The sequence below is a fragment of the Magallana gigas genome, chromosome 8 (assembly GCF_963853765.1).
Source record: "Magallana gigas chromosome 8, xbMagGiga1.1, whole genome shotgun sequence".
In the NCBI taxonomy this organism is placed as follows: Eukaryota; Metazoa; Mollusca; class Bivalvia; order Ostreida; family Ostreidae; genus Magallana; species Magallana gigas.
In genome coordinates this window covers 17,309,049-17,335,859 of record NC_088860.1, presented here as the reverse complement: position 1 = coordinate 17,335,859, position 26,811 = coordinate 17,309,049, and the positions used below count along the sequence as shown (strand labels likewise).

Here is a 26,811-nt window from a genome sequence, read left to right as displayed (position 1 = left end):
TCATAAACAAATAATTTAATTCTGGTTGTAATGCACTTTCTGAATGGCTAAGATATTATTTTATATCGTATAAAGAATGTTGCCTACGTCATAGTAAGACTAACGTCAAAAACGTATCAATACGCCTGACGTAACGTTTGAATTTTGTACAATTTTACGTCATTTTAAAGGTCAAATGACCGTTTTATCTACAATGAAGAGTAAACAAGTTAAATTATAAGCAATGAATTCAATATTTATTTAATTTACTGTGGTTTCATTAATTTTCAAGGGCATCAATTTTCGTGGATAAAGTGAAAATAAGTTTCAAGGATACGTAAATTCGTGGCCAATGACCCTATTAATGTTAATAAAAATTGCACTTCAATGAACATTTAATTTCGTGGATCAACTAAACAATGAAATCCACGAAAATTGGTATTCAACGAATATTGATGAAACCACAGTAGCTTTATACGATATAAAATGGTTTGAAACAATTTACGCTTTCTTATAAACCGCTTCGCGGTTTATAAAGCGGAAACTGTCCCAAACCATTTTATTTCGTATAAAACAAATAAATATGTATAATTAAATTATTAAGAATAATAAATAATTGAATATTCATTAATTGTTTATAGTCACAAATACATGTAAATCTTATATTATAAGCATCAATAATCGATAAATTTCATGTGTGTGTCATTTGCAGGTATTTATCTAGCACCACATTCATACAGTTTATACTGATGAACTCTTCATTGGGTTTAAAAAAAAAACTCCCCGGAGACAGTTGGAAAAATCTATTAAAGAGAAAAGATAGATATAATTTTAGATATCTCACCAAGATTATCAGCATACCAATAGCTTACTTATTAAGCACAAAAAGACATACCGATTATCAAACATGACATGGTCTGAGTCTCTCATTGACATACTTACCATTCAGAATCAGAAAGCTTCTATTCACCATTGAACATTAATTCCCGTTAGTCTCACCACTTCATCAATGATCTGGTAAATAGCCTGACTCTCAGCGAAGGTCACTTCACTGCACTCCAAATTTCCTACCAAGATATTGATAAATATTAAAAGATTTGAATTCACCTAACAACTCAAACTCTTAAATATTGCAGATCTACAGGGCATAAAGTAAAGATTATGTGGATGCCTTCTTCAAAAGCCAGGGTGCTAGATCCACAAATCTTTTTTACAAGAGAGGAGTGTATTGTAAACCTTTGGCATGCATTGACTGATGCAACTAAAAATATGTATGCGACAACATTTTGGAATTCATACTTGTATATAATAGCTTACATCACTTTTTAAATAACATATTTCTCTTTCATTTACCGAGTTGCCCCTTTGTCAAGGCACCAAGATATTTTTTACAGGTATCTCTTACACCTATAATAACTTTCAAGTGTATCCAAAAGATATCATATGATTTATTTTCTTCTAGACTAAGTTATATAAGATGTGGTGCAGATTTTCACATGCATTGTTGTTTTTATTATATACTTGAATTTAGAAAGCTAGTTTTCATTTTGATGTGGGAAAAACTTTTACATATTTTTTCTTTCTATCTCAAAACTGCATATTTTCGACGTTCAAATATACTGTGACGTCATCTATAATGAAATGTTTCAAACGTGACGTCATAGTTTCGACTTCAGATATGCAGAGAAAAATAGAATAAGGTCCGAAGTAATCCGAATAAAAAGTGAAAGGTGTTCAGGAAAGGTGTAATAAAGGTTGTGATAAAGGGTGAAATAAAGGTTGATGATACGGGTGGTGTGATAAGAACGCGTGCCACCGTTCATATCTTACCTCCTGCTAAATTTTACGTGGAGACTATGTATATTCCATACATAGTCAGAAGAAAATATTATACCCCCTTCAAGCATTACGACGTCATTTTAAGGCATTATGACGTCTGGTTTTGTACTCAAATTCAAACTTGTAATATTATTATCCAATCCAAAGCTTGATTTCCATTGTTTTATTTACTTTTTTTAAAAAAGACAGTCGGTAAGATATAAAAGTTACACGGTTTGTAGTTGACCGAATATGGTTAATACATGGTCAGTAAATTCCATACGGGGGCTTGCGCTCCGCTCTTGCCCCATCAGAAAGTTACTGACCATGTATAAACCATATTCGGTCAACTACAAACCGTTTAACTAATAATATCAGGGGTGCAAATATTATAGCACGGAATCATGAATTTTTTAAGTACATGTATACGGTATCATAACTGCAGCGGTGTGTGTATACAAATTAAGTAACGCGCGTTATACGGTATAGTCATCAAAGGGCACCTGCTCCTAAAACTTTACCCAGCTCCAAGCACCTTAATCTCCTCCACATTTGAAACCTTTGGCTCATTTAAGCCTGTCAAGTGGGTATGTATCATAAAACACACCATCCGTGCAAGTATGGTGAAGATAAGACCAGCTGTAACTGAGATATGGTCATCAAAAGGCAACGCTCCTAAAGCATTAACTAAGCTCCATAAACCTTAACCTCATCTAGCATCCGAAACCTATGGCTCAGATTCAGCATCCAAGGCTATGGAGTGCATTATTATCACAAAATGCACAATCCATGCAAGTTTGTTGAAGATAGGACCATGTGTATCTTCCCATCAAATGGTACTTGCCTAAAAAAAACCATAAACCAGCTCTTTTAAAACACCCAAATCTTCTCCAGCATCTGACATTCATGGCCCAGATTCAGCATCCAAGTCTTTCAGGTCTATAGGTAGGCCAAGATGCATCATCCTTGCAATTTTGGTGGAGATAGGATAAGTAATAACTTAGATACAGGACCTGATCCAAAAAAGTTTAACCAGGTCTGGATGCCGAAGCCAACGCCGAGGGAATAGCATCAGCTCCCCCTAACTTCCTCTCAGTGAGCTAAAAAGGAGTAAGCTTGGTCGCCATGGATGATCAGGCTGTCATTGTATACTTTACCTGCTTCAAGACATGTCTTGACACAGTCGGCCTCATACCGCAGACCCCCACTGTTGGGAAAGTTGTATGGAGCTGGACCACAGGGTATTTCATTGGTTATCTTACCCGACGGCAGATTTGCTGAGGCTGGGGCCCAGAAGGGTTCATCGATCTAAAAGATTTAAGAGCATTCATATTTTCATATTCACTGGCTTTCCAGCAAAAACTAAACATTATAATAAAGGCAAGCCTTGTTATCTTGATAGGTTGGTACTGAAATTCTTAATTAGCTGCATGCAGATCTGTAGCTCTATTCTGGAAAAGTCAGACTGACCGACCTTAAAAGTTACCAATTCTTGCATGAAAAAACCTGCAAGTTCAATTTTTGGCCTTCAAAAACTGGTGCTGATGTTTCCCTTTCACCTAATGTCCACATAACAGGTTTTGAGTAAATATTTCATGCAAAAAATTCTACAGTACCGGTAGATATTTAACTTTCTATCACTTAACTTGACTCAGACATTGAATTCGCTTAAAAACCAGCAACAGCCTCTGAAATAGACTTGTGTTCAATTTATCGGCGGATCCTAAGTCACCATTTTTACATGTGAACAAATGGCTCTCTTACTTACAGGGTTGATGAGGGTGTTTATAAAAGAATTTCACAGGCAAGTGAAGTAGCGTTAAAACAGGTAGTGAGATTGTTTGACGAATAATTTCGCATAACATATTACCACTACAAAAGTTTGTGTTAGAACATTAGATTGATAAATCAAAACGTATTTTTCAAGTAAAGACTGTAAAAAGAATTTTCCACAGAGCTACATGTACCCATCTACAGCTAATTGTTGGCTGGAGATTTGCATTTATTAAAATGTAATAATATATGTGCATGGTTTACAGAATCCAAAGATACCCAGAATGAGTTACCAATATTTTTAAAATTTATCAAAATTAATATATAGGATTTGGGACTTAAAACTTATTTCAACCAATCCATAGTAAATGTACTCGAGATATCTTGAACAAGTCTATAGACTCTAATCTGAAAGATAGATACCAGTATACCAATTAAAGTTCAACCAAAACTTGAAACGATAGTGACAGCACAGAAAGTTTGAGTGCCTTTTGCTTTCTTCATAAGTTCTGAAAAAATCAGATGTCTCACCTCTATTTTTCCCTTTGAACCATATATTATTGCTGAATTCTTTCCTTGAAACAGTGTACTGTAGACGAGCACTGCTTTACCGCCATTCTTGTAGGTTAAGGTCATACAGCCATTTTGATCCACTCCTACAGATTTTCAATCAAAATTTACCTTTTAAAGTCCATTTTGTTTTACATGTCTTTTAATTTTTTTTCAGTAAATAAATGGCTGAAAAGCGAATATTCATAATTGTTACTTCAACCAATTTTCTTTTGTAAAGAATTCTGCATGTGAAGTGAAATACCAGTATATCGGTACATGTACATGTAATATGACAAACCTTCATCAGAAAATGAAGCATCAGCTGTGATTTTCAAGGGCTTTTCATTGTTAAATACCATTGTAGCTAGCTGGATTGTGTAAATTCCAAATTCATGCAGACCTCCTCTCCCTAGCTCAGGCTTTTTAAAGCGAATCGTTTCAACCACAGTATAACAAAACTGGCATTGTACATGCTGGATTTCCCCAAGGTTTCCAGAATGAATCTCCTCCTTGATTTTACGATAAATTGGAAAGCACCTGCTCCAAATTGCCTAAAGAGAATGTGAACATGATATAAATTTAAATGTTGAAATGTTATATCTAAAAAGTTTGTAAACCATCTTCATCCCCCTCTACTAAGTTAACTTTAAATATTGAAAAAGCAGAAATCTAGACAGGGCTAAAATTTCGTTGATTTGTTATTTTATATAATTTTTAGGGGATTTAATTTTTGTGCTTCAAAATTAACCATACTGAAAATGTCCTTTATTAATGATATCAATGAAGTAGTAGCAAAAATTAATCCACAAGAAATACAATGTATTTTCGCTTTTACAGTTAATCTAACTACTAAGAGGAAATTTCCCTTTACCTCCATGAAGAAGCGTTTGCAGTCTTTGGCCACTTGCTGGACCTCCAAAAACTGATTCAAACTACTTGCTACTGGTTTTTCACACAGAACATTTTTTCCTGCTTTTAGGATCTGTTTGGACAGCTTCACATGGTAACAGGGTATCAAACCAATGTACACAACATCTGAATGATTTTGGAATATTAGCATAAAAACATATTTTACCAGATTTACATGAAGAAAAACTGCCAAATAAATTTGAAACGTAGCAGAAAAGTGAAATATCTGTTATTAATTAGGTAAGCAAAACTCTTACCTTTACCTTGAACTACTAGTATGTTTGCTCAAAATAAAAGAGTTGGTGGATCAAGAGGCCCATGGGCCATATTGCTTAGCTGAGCCAAAATGCCCAATTGAAACCCGAGCAGTTGATTATAGTAACATGTTTGACATTTCACAAATTAATATTTTCTAAATATCTTTTAAAAAAAATAATTTCTATGCAATAAAAGAGCTATTTTTTAAAAGACAAAACATATCATAACATTTTCCAATTGGGTTTAAACAAAGTTATAAACTTTGTAAGATCTTACCAACATTTGGATCAGTGGCAGCTTCATCGTATGAGCCATAGGCTTTCTTGATACCAAACCTGTCAGCAAATTCTTGGGCTCTAGCTAATGATCTTGCTCCAACGCAAACTACCTTTAACAATCATCAAGGATTTAAAATTAAGTATAATGCTAAAAATAGTTGTCATTTATAGTCTTGATATTACCGTAATACAGTAAACAAATTTACCTCATTGCCTCATAAACATTACTGATAATACAATAAGCAATAACCTTATTTATTTACCTCATGAACATTATTGGGAGGAGCTAACAATGCCGACACAAAATCATTACAAATCAACCCTGCTCCACAGATTCCCCAGCGAAGGACCATTATGTTCCTATCGAAATCAAGAAAAAAGTTGTTTTAAGTTCTATACCGGTATTTGTACTAGAAATGAACACAAATTCAAACTTGAAGAAAACAATAATAAAAAAAATGACAAGCATATGCAATATATCATTTCGTAGGTAAATTGTCCTAAAAGAGAATGGTATTTAACACTAGTCCACTGCTGTTCCCGTGAAAGGGAAAATGATAGCAATCTACCGGAGGAGGTACTCCCAGAATTTGGAGTAAGGTATCTTGTGTTGTAATATTACTATAAAGCGAAACAAGTGCCTATGATCAAATGGGACCTTATCAAGAAAAATATGAGGTAAAAACAGAAAATATGCAATATGATATATACTAAAATATAAAATCTTAACTTTTAATATTAGAGTACTACCAAAAAAGTTTGGCGGAAAACAAAATCTGCAAAATTTTGCCCGAATTTCCTCTGTTAAGCTAAAAGTCTATTTTTGTTTGAGCCTAATTCCGTAATAGTGTAAAAATATCGAATGTTTTGTCAATAATAATTCATTTCATAAATTCTTTTTTTGTTTAGAACAAATTTTACTCATCAAATTGAACTTTATAACAATCCAAATTTGAAAACCCTGAGTAAACAAGACCTTTAATGCAGATATTTGTTAAAGCATAATCTAACTGATTAATGTCTTAAATGTGGTTACTCTTATAAAGACTGACTGTGTTCATTTCTTTTTTTCATTGTTCATATGTTATTCTGCCAGAAACTCTTTGATTGATGATATAAATAACAAAAAGATACCAATTAATGTTAATATTGTATTATTTGGCTTCAGCTGACCATACTATGACGAAAAAATGTTGAGTTTTTTTTTTTACCAAATTCGTCATTTTATTAAAAAAAACAAAAAAGGATTTTAGAATGTACAGTTGCATTATAAAACAATACAAGTGCTTTCATGTAAAACTATACATACAGGTACACATAATATTGCTAGGCCTACTTTATATTTTACATTTTATACATTTTTTTCCATATCTTTGCCTTTTTAATTTTTTTTGGGAGGGGGGGGGGTTGGTTTATTTCATTTTTCAATATTTCTATTATAGTTAATGATGTTTAGCACTTTAAAAATGATTAAGCAAGAGCGAGCGCAGATCTTAAGAAAGGAGTCTTCTCAATATCAAGCATACTTCTTGTAATAAGAAACACATTCAATTTTGACACAGTGTAACAGATCATATAACCAAATGATTCTATCAGTTTAATCAAATTTGACCTCCTTGTTTTTGCATAAAGGTCAGGTCAAGGTCACTACATTTTCCTTAACTTCCTTAAGGATGATAAAATTAAATGTAGTTCTTTGCAGTAATGTAGACATTTGTTTAAGATATGAAGATTCTATCCTTCAATGAAATGATTAAATATCAGAATGTGTATCAGCTTATACTACTTAATTGGAATAAATATTTAAACTAAAATTGATATTGCTAAGCCCGCATTTCCTCTAATTTTCTTAAATTTTGAAGACATTTTGATTATTTTTTATTTATGCTTCCAATATTAAAATGTTTCTGATTTTATATTGACCATTTAATAAGAGAGAAAAACTGAGTTTAATGATTTTTTTTCACAAAAATCAATGTATAGAATGGGAACTTTAAAAAGCTTATAAAAATGTAATTTGCAAATCACATTTTAAAAACATATTCTGAAACCCAAGTATCCTATCTCTTAGTTCACGTTAGTTAAAAAAACCCAACATTATGTTATTATTTAAAAAAATGCTAAAACAGACTCATTAATCTACAGCAATTCTAAATTGCGAAACATGTGATATTTTCCTACGCCAATATTCCGCCAATAATATAGTCCTTGTTAGCTCTAAACATTGATTACTATTTCTATGCCAAGTTGTATGATAGTAATAAAGAAAGAAAATTATACTACTTTAATTTCCTTTCATCTTGATATAATGAACAATTAATCAAATTTACGTTTGACAAGTCGAAAACCAGAAAAGACTCCTTCCTTAAAAGCTGACTCTGCCCCATGCAGAAATGCTCATCTGCTTAGCGTGATGATTTTGTGGAAATGGTAAACACAAAGACCATTGCTAGAAAAGAGGACCATTGTTTTTCATGTGTGTAAGCCTTCAACCTTCGTTCTCTCCTGGAGATGCGTCTCAATCTTAGTAAACACTAATCCAGTAGTTCTTTCACAAGCAGTTTATTAACAAGCGTGATCGTATAGTCAAAATTACATCAATTAAAAGCAGCCCAAATCAAAGATCTTTAATTCAAAATCTAAATCAAAATCTCTAATTCCACATCCAAATTAAAATCCTAAATAAAATTTTTAGCCAAAAAATTACAGATCTAATATAAAATTCTAAATCCAAAAATTAAAAATCCGCCTTAACATTATTTTACAGAGGATTATTAATATTACATTTTACTTATGATTGACAGTTCTGAGTAGTTCGGCCCATCTACGATGACCATGAGTGAACATTTAGTGTTCAAATTCCGGAGTTATATTTTATTTCTAAATAAAGCAACAAAACTGTCTATCATGGAGTATGGATGCAGCTTTTAATCTCTGAGTCCTGGGTCTCTGAGTCCCCCACCTGAGTATGAGGCATTGCTTACGCATAATACATTCATTCATACACGGCTTTAGGGTTACAAAGGTTAATTAGATGTAACAAGCATTATATGGCTAACTTGCAGTATCAGGGCCTTCATTGCAGACACAAGATCGCCAAATATGACAATTCGTTGATTTAAGATTTGAATTTAATAATTTTTTTATTGATCGACGTATCAAAGGAAAAATTGACCGGAAAACATCAATGCGCATTACGCATTGGTGAAAAAGTACCAAATTTGAACAGCAGCGTTACAGACCCTGAAACGTGCTACTACACCGGTTGCACGGTTCGGTTCGTTACGCTTTATGAACGGTACGGTTCGTTTTGTGAACGGTACGGTTCGTTTTGTGAACGGTACGGTTCGCTTTGTGAACGGTACGGTACGCTTTGTGAACGGAACGGTTCGCTTCTTGCACGGTACGCTTTGCTAAAAATAGCTGCACGCTTTGTGAACGGTTTGCGCGCTTTATTAATGAGGTAGGCGTGGCCTGAACGCTTTGATTTTTCTCCATATAATTTTGTTTAGTTTTTGCCCGATCTACTTCAGCAAGGTGGTAAATATGACAAGAATTTTTCTTTTTTTATATGATATATTACAAAAGAATTTCAATCGATCTATTTAAAATCAGAACGTCCATCCGATCCGTTTCCCCGTTTTTGATACGTTGCATGAACCGTGTACTCAGTGACAACTGGGAAGTGGGGGTAATTTTAATTTTGATCAGTCTGTTATTATTAGTATTTAATTTAGATTAATGTAATCATTCAGATAGATTAAAAGAACTGTTTGACTTCAATCCGCTATATTTTTGTTAATTCAGCGAGCTGTCGATAATTTTACAAAGCATCTCGAGTTTTAATTTCTATACATGTTCTTGAGTTGAAAGTCCATTAAATACTTCTAATCCATTTAAAATGGCTATAACAAATTGCCCCGACTTTATTCCGATATTTTTTTTGTTTAGTTTCCTTTATCGTTGTCTTGATTCTCGGCTAGTTTTTATTATTCATAATTCGTATGATCATTCTTTATTGCGTACTACTGTAGTACTATTGCCGATCGCCGATCGCCTTAGTGAATAGACGATGTAAAATTAATGGATAGATAAGAAATCTTGAAATCAACTGTTATATAGTTTTTTGACACGAATTTTTATTCATTTAAATATTAATTCTATGATTTTCTGCACTTGTTTGTATACATAGATCATACCTACATCTAACCCGTCATCGCCTCTCTTATCTGAACTAAGATCGCGTGTATAGTCAAAATTCGACTATCAGTTTTTGTTTTTCCGTTAAACTATTAATACATGTTCATGTAACATATTTCATACGATATGTACACAACTGGATATACACAACAATTCAATAACTCTAATTTATATAATGGCGATATTTATCATTCTGTTGAACAAGTGTCCGCTCTTCAGTGTATGCATGCGATTTAGCTGACGTTTTACAACTGCTGACTAACCTGTTTATATTTTATTTACCTTTTTACACACATACCTGTTGTAAACAGGACACGAAAAAATACCCGGTAATCAACAAATGAATGTTAAAAGTGATAAATATATAAGAATTTATCTAGTAACAATAATAATACGACAGCGAGGGAAAACTACTCTGATCGCCAGTACATGAATTATAATCATGAAATCGGAGAGAAATTATTGTTGAATAATTTAAAATAGGAACACTCGTTTCAATAGGGATATAAGAAAACATAAAACAAAAACGTTTCATTCGATAATTTTCTTCTAGCCATATAGGAGGAGCCAAGTAGCACGCGGCGCGATCTGTACTGTTATACTTAAACTGATTGACAGGCGAAGCACGTGGAGTCCTGAGATAAAATCCCGCTCAAACGACCAACTATAGAAACCTAAAGCGAAATTTAAATTAATAAATTAAAGTTCAGTGATAAAACTTTAATTTAAGTATTATAATCAACACACAAGTTTTATTTGTATGAATTGAATTCATTTATTTTAGACTCATGGTTTTCACAACGATTTCAACACTGTGACAATGACTAAAAGTTTGTACAGCGGACGATGGTACATATAGATTGATCTCGACGGTTAAAATTTCGACGCTATTTCACATCACACATATAAGATTGAAAATAAATTTTAAAAGAGCTGTGTTTGTGCTTACACGTACTTGTTATCTCATTCAACTATTTATGATTTGATTAATCATTTTTTTTTTTTGGTACATTAATGTACCCGGTAAATGATATTTTTATCGCAAGTTAATTTGTGAAAATCCCGCATGTATAGAGTCGCTGAATTGTTCCACGGATCCACGCGCCGATAGTCTTACGTGTAGTTGTTAGTGTGTATATCTACAGACAGTTCTTTTATTTTTTAGAGATTAAGAAAAGCCACGAAACTAACAAAGTAGAAGTAAGATATATTCAGACTATACACACAACAGATTGTGATGAGTGACCTAACAGGTGCCCGTGGAAAGGTGTGAATACCGGCATCTCGTGTACACCTATTTAAGCGTCCAATTGCAAATATATAGAGTTAGTTGTAAAGTACAAGAACTGCTAAAAACCAAAGAAAGACAATAACACCTGTTGTGTATAGAACCAAAGATCAGCTTCTGTACACGTGTTTCGCACGAGTGATTCTTGTTCATGTGAAATCACGACGCCATTACCAGCTATGCGGGAAATAAAGTTGAAAGTTATTTTGTGGAATGCGTGTACTTTTTTTCCGTTCAATGCTTGCATTTAATGCATTAAGATTTTGTACATGTATTTATTTACAATTCATCATACATGTATGAGTGATTTTTTGTTTATTCATTGGTACATAAATAGCTCAAGAACAAATCACTCGAGTCACCGGTAATATGTGGTTGTCATTTACATTTTCTGGGTCTGCGTAACTTAAGTCGACATTTTTTTTTTAATTTAAAAAGGATATAAAATTATATATAGATATATTTCAACCTTGTTTAGCCATAGTGTATATATATATTTCTAAACAAACGCTACTTTTCTGACGTTTCGGGTAACGAGATCTCTCTCTCTCTCTCTCTCTCTCTCTCTCTCTCTCTCTCTCTCTCCCGAGAATCACTTAAAGCTATGTAAAGTCCAGTATGTACCCACTGTTTCAAACATTTCATAAAAATAATCAAAACAGTTTAACCACGAATTGTGTGAACGTTAATAGTTTACAATGTTTAAGAAATCGGCGATGCAAGTTTTGTCGAAAAACAAAGAAATGGTTACGGTATAAGAAAGGAAATATTTTTGTGACTGTTTTAATAAGAATACATGTAACAGTTTTAAATCTTAGTATGTGTTATCTAATCCCGTATAAATAATCTAGCAAAATATTGAACTTATCTGGTCAGCGATAATCTCCGTCCGTATTCATCAAAAGACATTAGGTCAATAAGCCGTATATGGAAGTTGCACGCTTATTGCACGGTACGGTACGCTTTTTTGTCCGTCTGGAGGCGGGTCTTGCATAAATTATCTTGCACGCTTTTTGCACGGTACGGTTCGCTTTGTGAACGGTACGGTTCGTTTTGTGAACGGTACGGTACGCTTTGTGAACGGTACGTTTCGTTTTGTGAACGGTACGGTTCGTTTCTTGCACGGAACGGTACGGTTCGTTTTAGAGGTGTAGTAGCACGTTTCAGGGTCTGTACCCTTAAAGTGTATGTGCCTATATGTTCGTTATGATTTATTCCTGGAATTGGAATAGCCAGCTTCTCAGTAAATGTTGATCGTTGATCTAAAGCAGACGAAATCGTGAGAAGACGCTTAATTTTCTATTTAGAGAATTAAATTATTGGTATTATTTATTTTTGAAGGTAAAACTTTCAATTTTTATGTTCATAAAGTTGCATTTTGTTTGCTGACAATTAAACAGATACAACTTTACATTTTGTTGCCAGTGTTTATCTTGGAAATTCCCGTTCTATAAATAGTGTTAGATCAGAACAGTTGAGAAAAGTAGATCCGGCAAAATTTTATTGATGCAGGTATCAAAGAAATTTTTCGACCAATCAGAAACGCCAATATCGTATCAAACTAATAAGTATTAAATGATAACTTGTCTATATATTATCAATTTGGATTTTACTGTGCCCGAATTCAGTACCTGATGAATTAACGTCATTTAAGACTTGTTGGGATGCAGGCTTTGAATCTCCCGCCTGAGTATGATGCATCGCTTACGTATAATATTAAAAGGTCATACATAAAAGTATACATGAGTTGGTTACAAAGATTATATAAAGCATGCGATACATGACTCAGTATAGAGTACTAGAGCTATCGATGCAGACACAGAATCGCCAAATATGACAACTTATTTAAAAACTCACAATTTGGATCAGGCAAAGATTTTTTTTCCACTGAGAGTAATTCTAAATCTCAGCCTTATCGTTGTGTCCGCATTCTACACCTGATTGCATAACATCATTTAGGAATGCTGCGCAGTGCTACAAGTGTCACAGAGTTCATTCTGTTATTTATTCATTGCGCACTATCTAGGTATACAATACAGAATGTTGCTAAAACGCAGAACGGAAAACGGAACGGGAAACGGAAAAATACTATCACGTTTATCGCTTAGGTATTGTTTAGATTGGACACAAACTTTTACTTTGTAACATTTATTCATATCATATGAATGATTATTATCAAAAGGTTGCTTAATTATTTGATATCATTCTATCAACTCAGTCATTGCATTCAATTTGCTTAAACAAGTGCGAAACGTAAAAATAAAATGTACACACATTGTGTTTAAATAAGCTATTAAAATAACCTTTTGAATTATTTTCCTTTTGTAATATTATGACAAAAATAGTGTACCTACCCTTGCAGTTGGTTGAAGCGTTTGGTTGTGATTTTCATGACTTCAAAACTTGCTTGGGATTTTATACTTATTTTTAAAAATTCATATATTATGAAACCTCATGCACATTAAATTTTTCGTGATCCATAATATTTTTAAAAATTATCAATTATAGCATTATTGATATCAAAAGCGTGACCGGCGAATCATTGTTACGAGGTTTTGTTGCAACATCTGTTTGCTTACCCTTTCGTCTCGCTATTTTAAAGATTATTAATCGAATTTTCCGTTTCGCACTTCTTTAAGCAAACTGAATGCAATGATTGAGTTGATAGTCAAGAGAAAAGTGAGTCTGATCAGCAGTGGGAAACATTGGATTCAGGTAGTCTTTCTGATGTTGCAGCCGACTCTGACATCCTGTTTGCGATCCTCTGTTACTACAGAAGTGACGAGAAGGAAACCCACTGGACAAGTTCCTGTTTATGTTCCTAGAGTGAAGACCATCATGAGTCATGAGTCTTGATGCCATTGTTCCAACTGTTCCAAGTCCTTTCATTACTACAATAATAACTCTACATCAGCAAGCAGCTAAGGGCCTAACCAATACAGCATCTGCAACCAAATCCAGACCAAATCCAGACTTTGCTGTTTTATAACTGATCTAAATACCATGGCGCATTAACCCAAATCTTGACTTCGACCCAGAGAAGATGCATGTTGTCACACAGGCTGAATGAACCAAGAAGAGGCGCTTAGATCAAGTTCAGAAAGCATATCTAGTTGGTGGAAAATTCCTACAAAAACAAGTGTGACAACTATCTGTGCATATTACAGGAAGATACACACCGCAAAAATGACATCGATCAACATCTGATGAAAATTACAGCTTCTCTACTAACAGCATCCGACCAACATATTCCACACGGAAAGTTTAGACATTACTTAAAACCATATTGGAAAGACAGCGGTCTCGACCAAGCTCACTATGACATGAGAGATGCCCGCCGATCATGGAAAGCTGACGGGTCACCGAGATCAAGAGATGCAAACTCGTTTTTAAACTATAAGAAAGCAAAGCGAAACTTTCGAAGATTACACCGACAGACGGCAAAACAATGGCAGCAGTCCGTATTTGACGATATCGACAAGGCAACAGAAATGGACCTAGGAACGTTCTACAAGACGGCATGGAAAAACATGAAACGATCCTCATCCAAACTCCCTAGTTCATTATCATATCAAGGCAAGTCCGCAAACAACATACCTGACATGTGTAACTTGTGGAAAGACTCAAAACTAGCAGAGGAAAATCAGGACCCGACTAAATTCGACAAGTTATTTAAACAGCATATTGACCAGCGTGTGCACGATATCGACAATGATCTCAACTCAACATTAGATTCAAAAATTTCATTATCACGCGAGGAAATTCAACATCATATTAAATCATTATCCAAGGGAAAAGCACCTGGTCCAGATTTTCTCACGAACGAACATATCATTTTTTGTGGCGATAAAATTGTTGATGAATTATGTATTTTGTTTAACTCGATACTTAGACATGCTCATGTTCCCGAAATGTTTAAAGTTGGAAAAGTTATATCAGTTTTCAAAGGTAAAAACAAAGATAAAAGTAATCCTACAAATTATAGAGGTATAACTCTAACATCAGCACTTAGTAAACTGTTTGAGAAGGTTATTCTGTCTCATATTGAAAATGATTTATTAGATAGACAAATCTGTTTTCCACATCCATTACAATTTGGTTTTAGAGCTGATCATGGTGCTGTCCCTGCCTGTTATGCTATAAAAGAAATAATTGGTTATTATAATAGTAGAGGTTCACCAGTTTTCTGTACATTTCTTGATAACGAAAAGGCTTTTGATAGAATATGGCACAATGGTCTCTTGTATAAGTTATATGAACTTGGAATTGACAAAACTTAGTGGAAAATTTTAGAAAATTGGTACTATGATAGCAAATGTTTTGTACCTTTTGCTGGAGTCAATTCTGAACTCTTTAAAATATCTCAAGGTGTTGGCCAAGGTAGGATGCTCAGTGCCTTTATGTTTCTTGTTTATATTGATGACCTATTGTATGAACTATGTACATCTACCAGTGGTAAACTAATGGGCAGTTTGCATATTCCAGGGATTCTGCTTGCCGATGATACAGCGCTAATAAGCAACTCGCCTCGATCTCTTCAAGAATCATTATATGTTGTTGAATTATATGTTTACAAATGGAGATTACATTACAATCCAAATAAAAGTGTCTCTGTTGTATTCAACAAACAGTCACATATTTCATTGGAACTTGATGTTCAACTCTTTGACAATGTGATACCCAATTGCAATGATGTTATTTATGCTGGCTGTTTATTGCAGGCTAATCTGAAAAGTGATAGACTTGTAGAACGAGCTTGCAAAAATGCAAGAAGTAAAACTCATTCACTCCATCCTGTTGGCGTTTATAATTCCCAAATCAACCCAGCTGTGTCAGCCAAAATTTGGAAAAAAATTGTTCTTCCTTCTTCTCTTTATTCATGTGAACTTTGGACTGACATCACAAAAAAGGACCAGTCCAAACTGGAATACACCCAACCACATTTTTCAAGAATTGTGCAAGGACTCTCGAAATTCTCACCTTCTCTATCCTGTACATCAAACCTGGGCCTGTGGTCAGTAAAAGGATATATAGACAAATGCCGCCTTCTATTTCTCGGTAGACTAATGAGAGCGGACAAAACCACTGTTCATGATAAAGTTTTTATGTTTTTATCTTCCGAGAATGTTTCAGATAAATATATTGTTACGAAGACTATTCAAAAGACAGCAATTGAGTATGATTTGTCTCTTAATGTTATTACAGATTGTGTGTACAACAAAGCTAGCTATATTTTCAAAACAAGTTGTCAAGAATGCGTTTATTGAAGAGGAAACAAAATGGAAACAATTGTTGTACAGCACTCCTGAAATGTCAGTATATAGAAATATTCATTGTAAATTAAAGCCAATTCATTTATGGGCAATTGTTAAAGAAAACCCTGGTCTTAGAAAATATTTTAATCGATTTATTGCATTATTGTCTATGAAAACGGTTCCCAAATTGTGTAACCATTGTAAAAGAATGGAAAACAATTTTAACATGCACATTATGCTCAATTGTTCATTATTTATGAATGAGAGAGACAAACTTTTGGAAGATTTATTATATATTCTAGATGTATTTGAATATGTTTCTTTTGATTTGCAAGATACCGAAATCCAATATTTGGCTCTATTAGGGTGCATTGCAAATACCAGTTTTGCCCAAATTACATTTGAAAAGTGGAAAAAAATTATAATTTGTGTATCGAAATTCGTATTTTTATTGTGGGATCATTTCGTTATTGATTGTAGAAAAATTTAAAACAATACTGTTTTCTCCTGAACTGATTGTAAATATGTTTGCATTTATGTTTATTTTTCTCCTATTGTTTTTTTGTTATTTAGTTTCATGTTAAACATCATAATACTCTCCTATTGGACCGCCGGTCAATAGACAGCGATCTATTGGACCGGCAAAGTATATCAGAACGCGGGTATGTTAATGTTACATCCTTTCGATAGTTCTCAGGGAATGTATAATTATTCCTTTACATAGACGCTGTTTTTAGTACTTGGTGAAACCAAATTCAATGTTATCAAAATGGAGTATCAAATAATCAACAGTTTTAAAGCTTTATATATGGTAAAATACTATTTAAAATCTAATGGGTTGAAGACTCCTCCTTCTTTGTGTAAACTTATATTTAATTGAGATGTTGTAATGCATGCAACAGGTTTTGGTGCATGTAAAAGATGAAAAAAAAATCTGTGTATATTGCATAATGGCACGAAAACCATCTGCAATATGCAACCCCGAAAACTAAAAACGGAATTAGGTAATAAAACAATTATTTAATGCTTGAACGGTCAATAGACCAGAATGTTTTCCCTTGGTGCAGGGAACAGCTCAGTATGATCTGGCCTCGGGCAATAGATCATACTGAGCTGTTCCCTGCACCTAGGGAAAAATATTCTGGTCTATTGACTGCTCAAGCATTAAATAATTGTATCATATATACGCATAGTATTGTTGCCCTTACACATTGATACTTGTGTACAAATAAGAACGTTCTAAATTCGATAATAAATGAAATGCGTATGTCATTTTAACTGCGCACATCAGTGGATCAAAGTTTAAAGGTTTTGACTTTTGATAAGAACCCCCGATTTAGCGAATCTGAATTCTTTTGACGCTTGTCTGTTCCCAAATCGAAGTGAATTCGCAGTGGCGGGAGCGGGAACCAGATTACGTTTATGGCCGATATTTCGCGTGAAAAGCTGTATGAATATGTCGATTAAACGATCGTTGCTTCAAAGCAATCCATCGTCTCCTTCTAATGCCAATGATCCTAACAGGGATCTGTTTGAAGCTTGTAGAAACAGAGATCTTAACAAAGTAAAGAAACTGGTGAATCACCGTTCTTAACATTATGTTAACGCGAAAGATACAGCGGGAAAAAAGTCTTCCCCACTTCATTTTGCAGCTGGTATGGATGACGTCAAATCACATTAGCTTTGTTTTTATTTTGTGTTTATGTTTTAGTATTCGTAAAAGTTCGTATATTGCACGATGAACGTTTTTAGAGGTCGCTCAAATCAATTGTTCCTATTGCATTTGAATAAATTGCAATCATTCAAATGTTTAAGAATTTTTCAACGTTTAAGAAGAAAGAGATTTGGTTTCTCATAAGTTTGTGTTCTTTGGATGTCTTTGATTATGTTGCGTCAGATCAATATTTGTTTCCCCATTACAATTATTCTTTCTAATGTATATATACATGTACCATCCAGGTTAATGGGATTTAACCGAACTCAAAATGTCCCAGTAACTGGGAAATACGCTCCGCAGCGAATAACTCAAAATAAATAAAACATGACTTTAACTATTGTATTAATGTATATTTTTATTGTAATAAATCATATCTTTCTCCAACGTGTCTATTTATTTTTTACAATGTATTTACATAATTGTAAATCAATCCAAATCAAGTTCTTGAGTTATCTCTCTTTTGAATGCCTTGTAAAAAATATCCAGGTTTAAAAGAAGCTTTTAAAAGACAAAGGCTTTTAAATTATATAATGGCCGGCATTGGATAGCGGATAAGTTTGGGTAAGACACTTTAAGATACACATTAAATTATTTACCTACGTACATTTAATACATCATTAGCCTATTGACCTAACGCTATTATTTAGTTTTAAATCACTGTTAAATTAATTAGTGTTGGCAAATCTTGCCATATTTAACCAAGTTTCCTTCTATGAAAATATTTATGACCAATTTAATTAGGCCTAGCATGTAGGATTTTATTAATATAAAAAATTAATCAACATTAAATGTGTCCCTAACAGCGGCAGGTGTTTTAGTCACTCGTACTCCCGAATGTTTTGATTAGGAAAAAACGAACACTTTGCTTATCCGATTCTAATTAAGAGAGAGAATTGTATCAACATGTTAATAAAATTTTATTGATTTTTATATCATAACCTGCATATATGTAAAAAGATCACATTAAAAAAGTTTATCATGTAGATTAAGTAATTAAAAGGAATTAAAAGAAATCAAACAGTAAAAAGTGGATCTCAAGCGATAAACAAATCACTCAGTAAATACATGTTTGTAAAAAAAAATTAGCACCTTAATCATAAATATAATTGTTTATGGCCACAAGTACATGTAAAACATATACTACAAGCATCAATAATCATCAGCATTCACATTTGCAAATATGTTTCCTTATATAAACCTACAGAATAACGAAAACGTTCAATTCTGTATGAATATAAGTAACAAAAATCAATGTTAAAAGGTTCACCGGGATATGAAGTTGGTTGGTGCGTGATCAAATTTGCTGAGAAGCCCATACTGATGCACTCTTAATTGGGTTTTAAAAACTCCTCGAAAGCAGTTGGAAAAATCTGCTAAAGACAAAATATAGACATAATTAATACCTCAAGATTATCAGCATATCAATAGCTTACTAATTAAGCACAAAATGACATACCGGTAAGCAAACATGACATGGTCCGAGTCTCTCATTGACATACTTACCATTCCCAATCAGAAAAGATTCTATTCACCATTGGACATGAATTCCCGTTAGTCTCACCACTTCATCAATGATGTGGTAAATAGCCTGACTGTCAGCGAAGGTCACTTCACTGCACTCCAAATTTCCTACCAAGATAAATATTAAAAGGTTTGAATTCACCTAACAACTCCAACTCTTAAGCATTGCAGATCTACAGGACATAAAGTAAAAGTTAAGTGGATGCCTTCTTTAAAAGCCAGGCTGCTAGATCCACAAATTTTTTTTACAAGAGAGGAGTGTATTGTTAACTTTTGGCATGCATTCAATGATGACAATTATAAATGCATGCGACATCATTTTGAAATTCATACTTTAGGTAATAGTTTAACTTATTTTTTTCAATTACATATTTCTCTTTCATTTATCAACTTGTTGAATTTTCCCCGAGCTGCCTACGATCATGCCTGAACTTTTGAGACCACCCGTGTGGAATCACTGTGTTTACCCAAAATGAACAAGCATACAATGTACTTCAGATTCAGTTTTGTTCGGGCATTCGAAAAGAAAAGCCGCTTGTTTTTCTCGGTTAAATTTTTTATGCCTGCGGTCTTAAAATTTCATATTCATTTAAAATTTGCATAAAATGTAATAGAGAAATGACCGTGTTGGATGGCAACTCAAAGTGCTATAGACACACAGTTTGCAACGAAGCGTTTCCATGCCATGCAGTAATTAAGTGGTCAGAGGAAAAACGGACGTTAATCAAAAAGATGATTGAATGAAAGAAAATAGAAGCGAGGAAAAAATCAGCTACATTGCCAAACCCAAAAGTTCCCTTTGTGGGAAATAATGGTAATCTGAATCGTTCCGGTAGTCAAGTTTCCTCTGCGGGAAACGTAGAGCTCTGCATCAGAAAACCTCTCTCCGCGGAAACGAGTCAAAATGGCGCAGGGTTCAGTCCCTCTTCAAGTAGGTAATTTTCCGCCTTTCATATTGGGAAATTTCGAAGCCCAATGGCAACATCATCAAGAGAATTGCATGAAAAAGTTGAATGACGCTAAAATTAAAGAATTAGTTCAGGATTCAAATGAACAACCGACTAGTGCTATAACGTCTGACGTTCGTTCAAACAGGGCGTGTAACTGGTTGGATAGATTTCGACCGTCAGATGATCAACTCTCCAGAGAATCGGATGACGATGATCTGGTAAGCCACAGAGGTGAAACTGATCAAGTCTTAAGCAATTCACTTGATGATGTTATTGATGTTCACGAGGACAATCGTTCAGAGTTTGATAACTCTGTCTTGGGTTCAGTACATACGCATGATACAGACTCTAACGGTTCATGCATGGTAGACTGGGAAAATTTTGTTTAAAAAGTGTCTACAGACACTGAACATCAACTCGGTTAATGTTTCTGAAACTCAGAGCCGATACTTCAAATCATATATGTCCAATCGTTTGATATATTGAGGACAGCAGTTTTACAACAGGGAGGAAAGAAAACAAAAATCCCTACCGTTTCCGTAACCCTATGTTGCATTCACGCACCAATGTGTTATGGAAAATAGATCAACGATCTCGACTTCCTCTCAGAATGTTGACATATGCCTCTCTAATTTCGTCTACGTTGATAAATTTGTATCTGATGAGGACAAAACAGAGGCCCTAAAATCATTGATGCAAGTGTTTAAGTCAATGGCTGATGTTACTTCCTACATATTAGTGGGTGCAGTTGCAGCCCGTAGAGCCATTCATATTGAGGATTTGGCTTTTAAAAAACAAAGCAACTGAAAAAAAAATACTTGTACAAACAACTCTGAATTCTAAACTGTTTTGTGGGAAGTATTTTGACATTCTTCTCTCAAGTGCAGAAAGTTTGCGCGATGCTAAAGAAACACAGCACCTGAGAGGTTCAAAAAAGAGAGGTGATGCAGCCCTCAGTTCTGCAAGGAAAAGAAAGAGAGATGAGTCCATGGGCACATCAGAACCAAAACAACAGAGTAATACTTTGCAAAGAAGGGAAAGTTTGTTGCGGAAAAGAACCATAGGACTACCATAGGAGGGGGACGAAATTTCAGTTCGAAAGTTTCTTTCAGAGGTCAAACTCGTGGCTCTTGGTTTTGCAGCACCTTCTTTGTTGTTCCAAAACGAGATGGAGGTTACCGTCCGATTCTCAATTTGAAATCGTTAAATATATTTCTCTAAAATCAACATTTCAAGATGGAATCTCTAATAAAGGTCAAAAATACAAGCTCTGAATATACAAGACTGGGTTGCATCAATAGATCTAAAGGATGCATATCTACATGTTCCAATTTATCCAGAAGACAGGAAATACCTCAGGTTTTGCATAGACAATTCAGGTCAATGCCCTTCAGTCGAGCAACAGCCCCAAGAGTGTTTACAAAATATATGGCAGCGTGTATAGATTTGGTTCCTCTTGTCAGACTAAAGATGCGTCCCATTCAGTTCTGCCTTCTGTCCCAGAGGCGTCCACAGTAGACAAACTGGATCATATGATTCAAATCGACAGTTCCCTCATCCCACATCTTCTCTAGTAGACAGAGAGAGGGAACGCTCTGGCAGGTTCATCTATTCTGAGCTTCAGAGCAGACCTAACCTTATGGACGGATGCATCAACTTAGGGTGGGCAGCCCACCTAGAGGATCGCAATGTGTCAGGAGAATGGACAGTGATAGAACAGTCATCACATATAAATCTGTTGGAACTCAGTGTATTGGAGAATGCACTTCATCACTTCACAATGTCGTACTGAGGACAGACAATTCAACAGTATTGTCTTACATATATCACCAAGGGCTACAAAGTCTGCAGCCCTGTGCATGATGACATGAAGGATTCTGCATTTGTGTCTTCTTTTTAGGATACAGCTCAAAGCAGCTCACATTCCCGGGAAAAGGAATGTAATAGCAGTTGTCCAGAGAGCGACAAATTCCCAAGATGACGGAATGGAGTCTCAACCAAGAAAAAGTTCAGCAGATTTTTCGAGTTTATCCCATTCCAAACATAGATTTATTTGCAACAAGGGAAAAACGGAAGTTAACAGTGTTTTGTTCTCATTTACCGATCCCTTAGCATGGGGATGCAATGCACTAAATGTAGATTGGACAGGAATATTTGCCTATGCATTTCCTCCACCCATATTAATTCTGAAATTACTCAGAAAAGTGGAACAGGAGTCGTGTGTTCTTTTTCTCATTGCTCCGTTTTCACCAAGACAGTCATGGTTTCCAGACCTTCTAATTCTATTGGTAGACATTCCAAGGGAACTTCCAATAATAAGAGACATGTTAACTATTAAAAAAGAGGGCAGTTCATTCATCCAAGTCCAGAAAGTCTGCATCTAGTGGTTTGGAAAATTTCAAGCAACAAAGAACAGAGAATAGATTTTCTGAGCAAGCTAAGTCATTTATCTTCAACTCCCAAAGACAGTCAACAAGAAAAATGTATTATGCTAGAATACGAATCTACAAGTAATGGTGTGCCAAGAACACAAAGGATTCAGTTGAGGCCACTGTAGCCGGTTTAGCAGACTTCTTCATCTTTTTGCATGAAGAACAATTGTAAGCCACATACGTTAATGGGTTACAGGTCAGAGATAGCATCTATGCATAAGGGTTGGAGCAATAGCTCTTTCAGTAAAAACACTGATCTCTCAAAGTTAATAAAAGGAATATACAATTATTAACCAAATGTACGACCATTACTTAGGTATGAACAAAACTTACTTCATTTTGTAACCATCTCCAATTTGACTTCTTAAATTTTAAACCACCTAAGCATCTAGATAATCAATATCACTCTCTGTATCTGAAACTACATGTACTTCTGTGATTAATTTACAGAGATAAATCAACCATGCAAGTTTGAATAAGTACTATTTATATTTTCAAAAACATGTGATCGGCTCCAAAATCCTTAAATTACTCCAGCATCTGAAACTAATGGCTCAGATTCAGCATCCAAGCCTGAAGAGTGCATCAGTATCACAAGATGCATCATCAATTTAAATTTGGTAAAGACTGACCCAAAAATAATGAAGACTTGTCCATCAAAATGTACCTGCTTCAAAACTTTAACCAGCTGTGGAGTGCATTAGTATCACAAATGCACAAGCCATGCAAGTTAGGACCAGTAGTAAGTAAGAAATAGTCATCAAAGGGCACCTGCTCCTAAAACTTTTCCCAGCTCCAAGCACCTTATTCTCCTCCACAACCGAATCCTTTGGCTCAGATTCAGCATTTAAGCCTGTCAAGTGCATAAGTATCATAAGACACACCATCCGTGCAAGTATTGTGAAGATAAGACCAGAAGTAACTGAGATATGGTCATCAAAGGGCAACGCTCCTAGAACATCAACCAGTTCGAAAAACCTAAACCTCATCCAGCATCCGAAACCTGTGTCTCAGATTCAGCATCCAAGGCTGTGGAGTGCATAATTATCATCAGATGCACCATCCATGCAAGTTTGGTGAAGATAGGACCAGCAGTATCTTGGATGTTGCCACAAATGGCACCTGCCCAAAAACTTAAACCAGCTCTTTTAAAACACCTAAATCTCCTCCAGCATCTGAAATTCATGGCCCAGATTCAACATCTAAATCTTTCAGGTCCATAAGAAGGCCCAGATGCATCATCCTTGCAAGTTTGGTGGAGATAGCTTAAGTGATTTTAGATATAGGACCAGCCCAAAATTTAAACCAGGTCTGGATGCCGAAGCCAGCTGTATGGCATAAGCTTCCCCTGACTCCGTCTCGCTGAGCTAAAAAGGAGCAAGCTTGGTCAACATGGTTGATCAGGCTGTCATTGTATAGTTTACCTTCTTCAAGACATGTCTTGACACAATCTGCCTCATACCGCAGACCCCCAGTGTTGGGAAAGTTGTTTGGAGCTGGACCACAAGGTATTTCATTGGTTATTTTACCCGACGGCAGATTTGCTGAGACTGGGCTCCAGAAAGTGTCATCGATCTAAAAGATTTAAAAGAATTTATATTTTTATAATCATTAGCTTTCCAGCAAAAACTAAACATTATAATAAATGCAAGCCTTGTTATCTTGATCGGTTGGTACTGAAAATCTTAACTAGCTGCATGCAGATCTGTGGCTCTATTCTAGAGAAGTCGGATTGACAGCCTTAAAAACAAATTCTTGCATGAAAAAACTTGCTAAAACTTGTGCCATTTTTCCATTTCACCTATTGTCCTACCAGGTTTTGAGGAAATATTTGATACAAAAAATTCTTTAGTACCAGTACATATTTAACTTTCTATCTCTTTACTTGGCTCAGACATTCTCTTACAAGCATCAGCCTCTGAAAAAGAATTTTATTAGACCTCAATATGATTATTATACATAACGCGTCATCTGATTGGTCTAGAGAGTCATGTAACAGGGCACACAAAATGTTGTGTCTCCCGGGAAATAAATATCATGTCTCACCTCTTTGGAAATTTTGGGATTTTTTATTCCAAAGAAATAAAAAAGACAGTATGAGCATACCATGTTGACAAATATGAATAAAGCAAAAATATTTGATCATTCAAATTTTCTTAAAACCACAAAAACCAATTTTACTACCGTATATTTGATTCGAATTTATGAAAAAAAAGAGAGACAATAGCAAAAAAAAATCCCAAGCAATGACACTACGTTATTGCTTTTGACAAGACAAAAAATTATTAAAATAATTGAAATTAACGTATTTTGTAAAATCATATATTATTCGGTATAAGAAAACTTATTTTGCATGAATGTTTGAGTAATATGAGGATTTATTCCCCCAGAAAAATCATATTACTCTCGTGCGAAGTCCTCTGGAAATATGATTTTTCTTGGGTGAAATAAATCTTCATATTTCCCTCACTTTCATGCAATAATGTATATTGTTATACTTTCATGTTAAATACTGAAATCTGATTGGTTAAGACGCAGTTAATAATATTTACTATTACCCTCAGCGTTAGCAACGCACTTGGCAACGGGTAACATTAAAAAATGTTACATGCGCGAAAATTATGCGCGTACGGTTCGCTGTAGAATTCACGTTATTCCTATATAAAAGCAGTAAAATTTTCTTAAAAATTTTAAAAAAGACATTCAGTATAACAAAATAAATAGTGCCTGTTTGGGAGGATAACAGTTGAAATTGACACCCCTCGAAAACCATTGTCAACCTCCGCTTCGCGTCGGTTGACAATGGTTTTCTCGGGGTGTCAATTTCAACTGTTACCCTCCCAAACAGGCACTATTTATATAGTGTTAAATTCGTTGGCGGATCCTGAGTCACCATTTTTTTCCTGTGGACAAATGACGCTCTTACTTTACAGGGCTGATGAGGGTGTAAATTTATAAAAGAATTTCACAGGCAAGTGAAGTAGTGTTAATACAGGTAGTGAGATTGTTTGACAAATAATATGGCCTCAAATATTACCACTACAAAAGTTTGTGTTGGGACATTAGATTAATAAGTCCAAGATTAAAGCACATTATTGTGTCCTGAAAATAAAAAACATTTTTCAAGTAAAGACTGTTAACTCTAAAGAATTTTCCACAGAGATAGACATCTACAGCTAATTTTTGGCTAAAGATTTGCAATTATTAAAATATGATGATATATATGTGCTTGGTTTACAGAATCCAAAGATTCCCAGAATAAGTTACCAATACATTAAAAATTTATTAAAATTAATATATAGGTCTTGGAATTTAAAACTCATTTCAACCAATCAATAGTAAATATACTCGAGATATCTTGAACAAGTCTATATATTCTAATCTGAAAGATAGATACCGGTATACCAATTACAGTTCAACCAAAAATTGTAACGATAGTGTTGCACAGAAAGTCTGAGTGCCCTTTGCTTTCTTCATTAGTTCTGGAAAAAATCTGGTGTTCTTACCTCTATTTTTCCCTTTGAACCATATATTATTGCTGAATTCTTTCCTTCAAACAGTGTACTGTAGACGAGCACTGCTTTACCGCCATTCTTGTACGTTAAGGTGATACAGCCATTTTGATCCACTCCTACAGATTTTCAAAATTTACCTTTTAAAGTCCATTTTGTTTTGCATGTATTTTAAATTTTTTTCAGCAAATAAATGGCTGAAAAGCAAATATTCGTATGATAACTTCAACAAATTTTCTTTTGAAAAGAATTCTGTCTGTGAAGTGAAATACTGGTATACCGGTACATGTACATGTAATATGACAAACCTTGATCAGAAAATGAAGCATCAGCTGTGATTTTCACAGGCTTTTCGTTGTTAAATACCAT

At 34.5% G+C, this 26,811-nt stretch overlaps 2 protein-coding genes across 3 annotated transcripts; both read right to left on the bottom strand.

The window, feature by feature from the left end:
• LOC105329528 (trans-1,2-dihydrobenzene-1,2-diol dehydrogenase) lies at positions 1 to 24,493 on the bottom strand. 2 transcript variants are annotated; one of them, XM_066070382.1, is made up of 10 exons: positions 24,355 to 24,493; positions 19,531 to 19,656; positions 5,831 to 5,927; positions 5,566 to 5,677; positions 4,994 to 5,157; positions 4,421 to 4,673; positions 4,102 to 4,226; positions 2,955 to 3,105; positions 922 to 1,046; positions 1 to 782 (listed from the first exon to the last, which is right to left on the bottom strand). In XM_066070382.1, the coding sequence occupies exons 2-9, from the start codon at positions 19,560 to 19,562 to the stop codon at positions 946 to 948; spliced, it is 1,035 nt and encodes a 344-aa protein (XP_065926454.1). In that variant the 5' UTR covers positions 19,563 to 19,656; positions 24,355 to 24,493; the 3' UTR covers positions 1 to 782; positions 922 to 945. The 2 variants fall into 2 exon arrangements, with proteins under 2 accessions (XP_065926454.1, XP_065926455.1); XM_066070383.1 differs by lacking the exons at positions 19,531 to 19,656; positions 24,355 to 24,493 and adding an exon at positions 12,913 to 13,069.
• LOC136270672 (trans-1,2-dihydrobenzene-1,2-diol dehydrogenase-like) lies at positions 23,916 to 26,811 on the bottom strand. Its single transcript, XM_066069031.1, has 4 exons — positions 26,751 to 26,811; positions 26,437 to 26,561; positions 24,355 to 24,505; positions 23,916 to 24,052 (listed from the first exon to the last, which is right to left on the bottom strand). The coding sequence occupies exons 1-4, from the start codon at positions 26,809 to 26,811 to the stop codon at positions 23,916 to 23,918; spliced, it is 474 nt and encodes a 157-aa protein (XP_065925103.1).

Coding starts and splice junctions, on each gene's coding strand:
- LOC105329528 (XM_066070382.1), bottom strand. CDS start 19,562: ATGGTGAATAGAATCTTTTCTGATTGGGAATG. Junction 5,678..5,830: donor CTCCCAATAATGTTCATGAG/GTAAATAAATAA, acceptor TGATTGTTAAAG/GTAGTTTGCGTTGGAGCAAG. Junction 4,674..4,993: donor GCAAACGCTTCTTCATGGAG/GTAAAGGGAAAT, acceptor CATTCTCTTTAG/GCAATTTGGAGCAGGTGCTT.
- LOC136270672 (XM_066069031.1), bottom strand. CDS start 26,811: ATGGTATTTAACAACGAAAAGCCTGTGAAAATCACAGCTGATGCTTCA. Junction 26,562..26,750: donor TGCTTCATTTTCTGATCAAG/GTTTGTCATATT, acceptor GAAAATCTGTAG/GAGTGGATCAAAATGGCTGT. Junction 24,506..26,436: donor GTTCAAAGGGAAAAATAGAG/GTAAGAACACCA, acceptor TAAATCTTTTAG/ATCGATGACACTTTCTGGAG.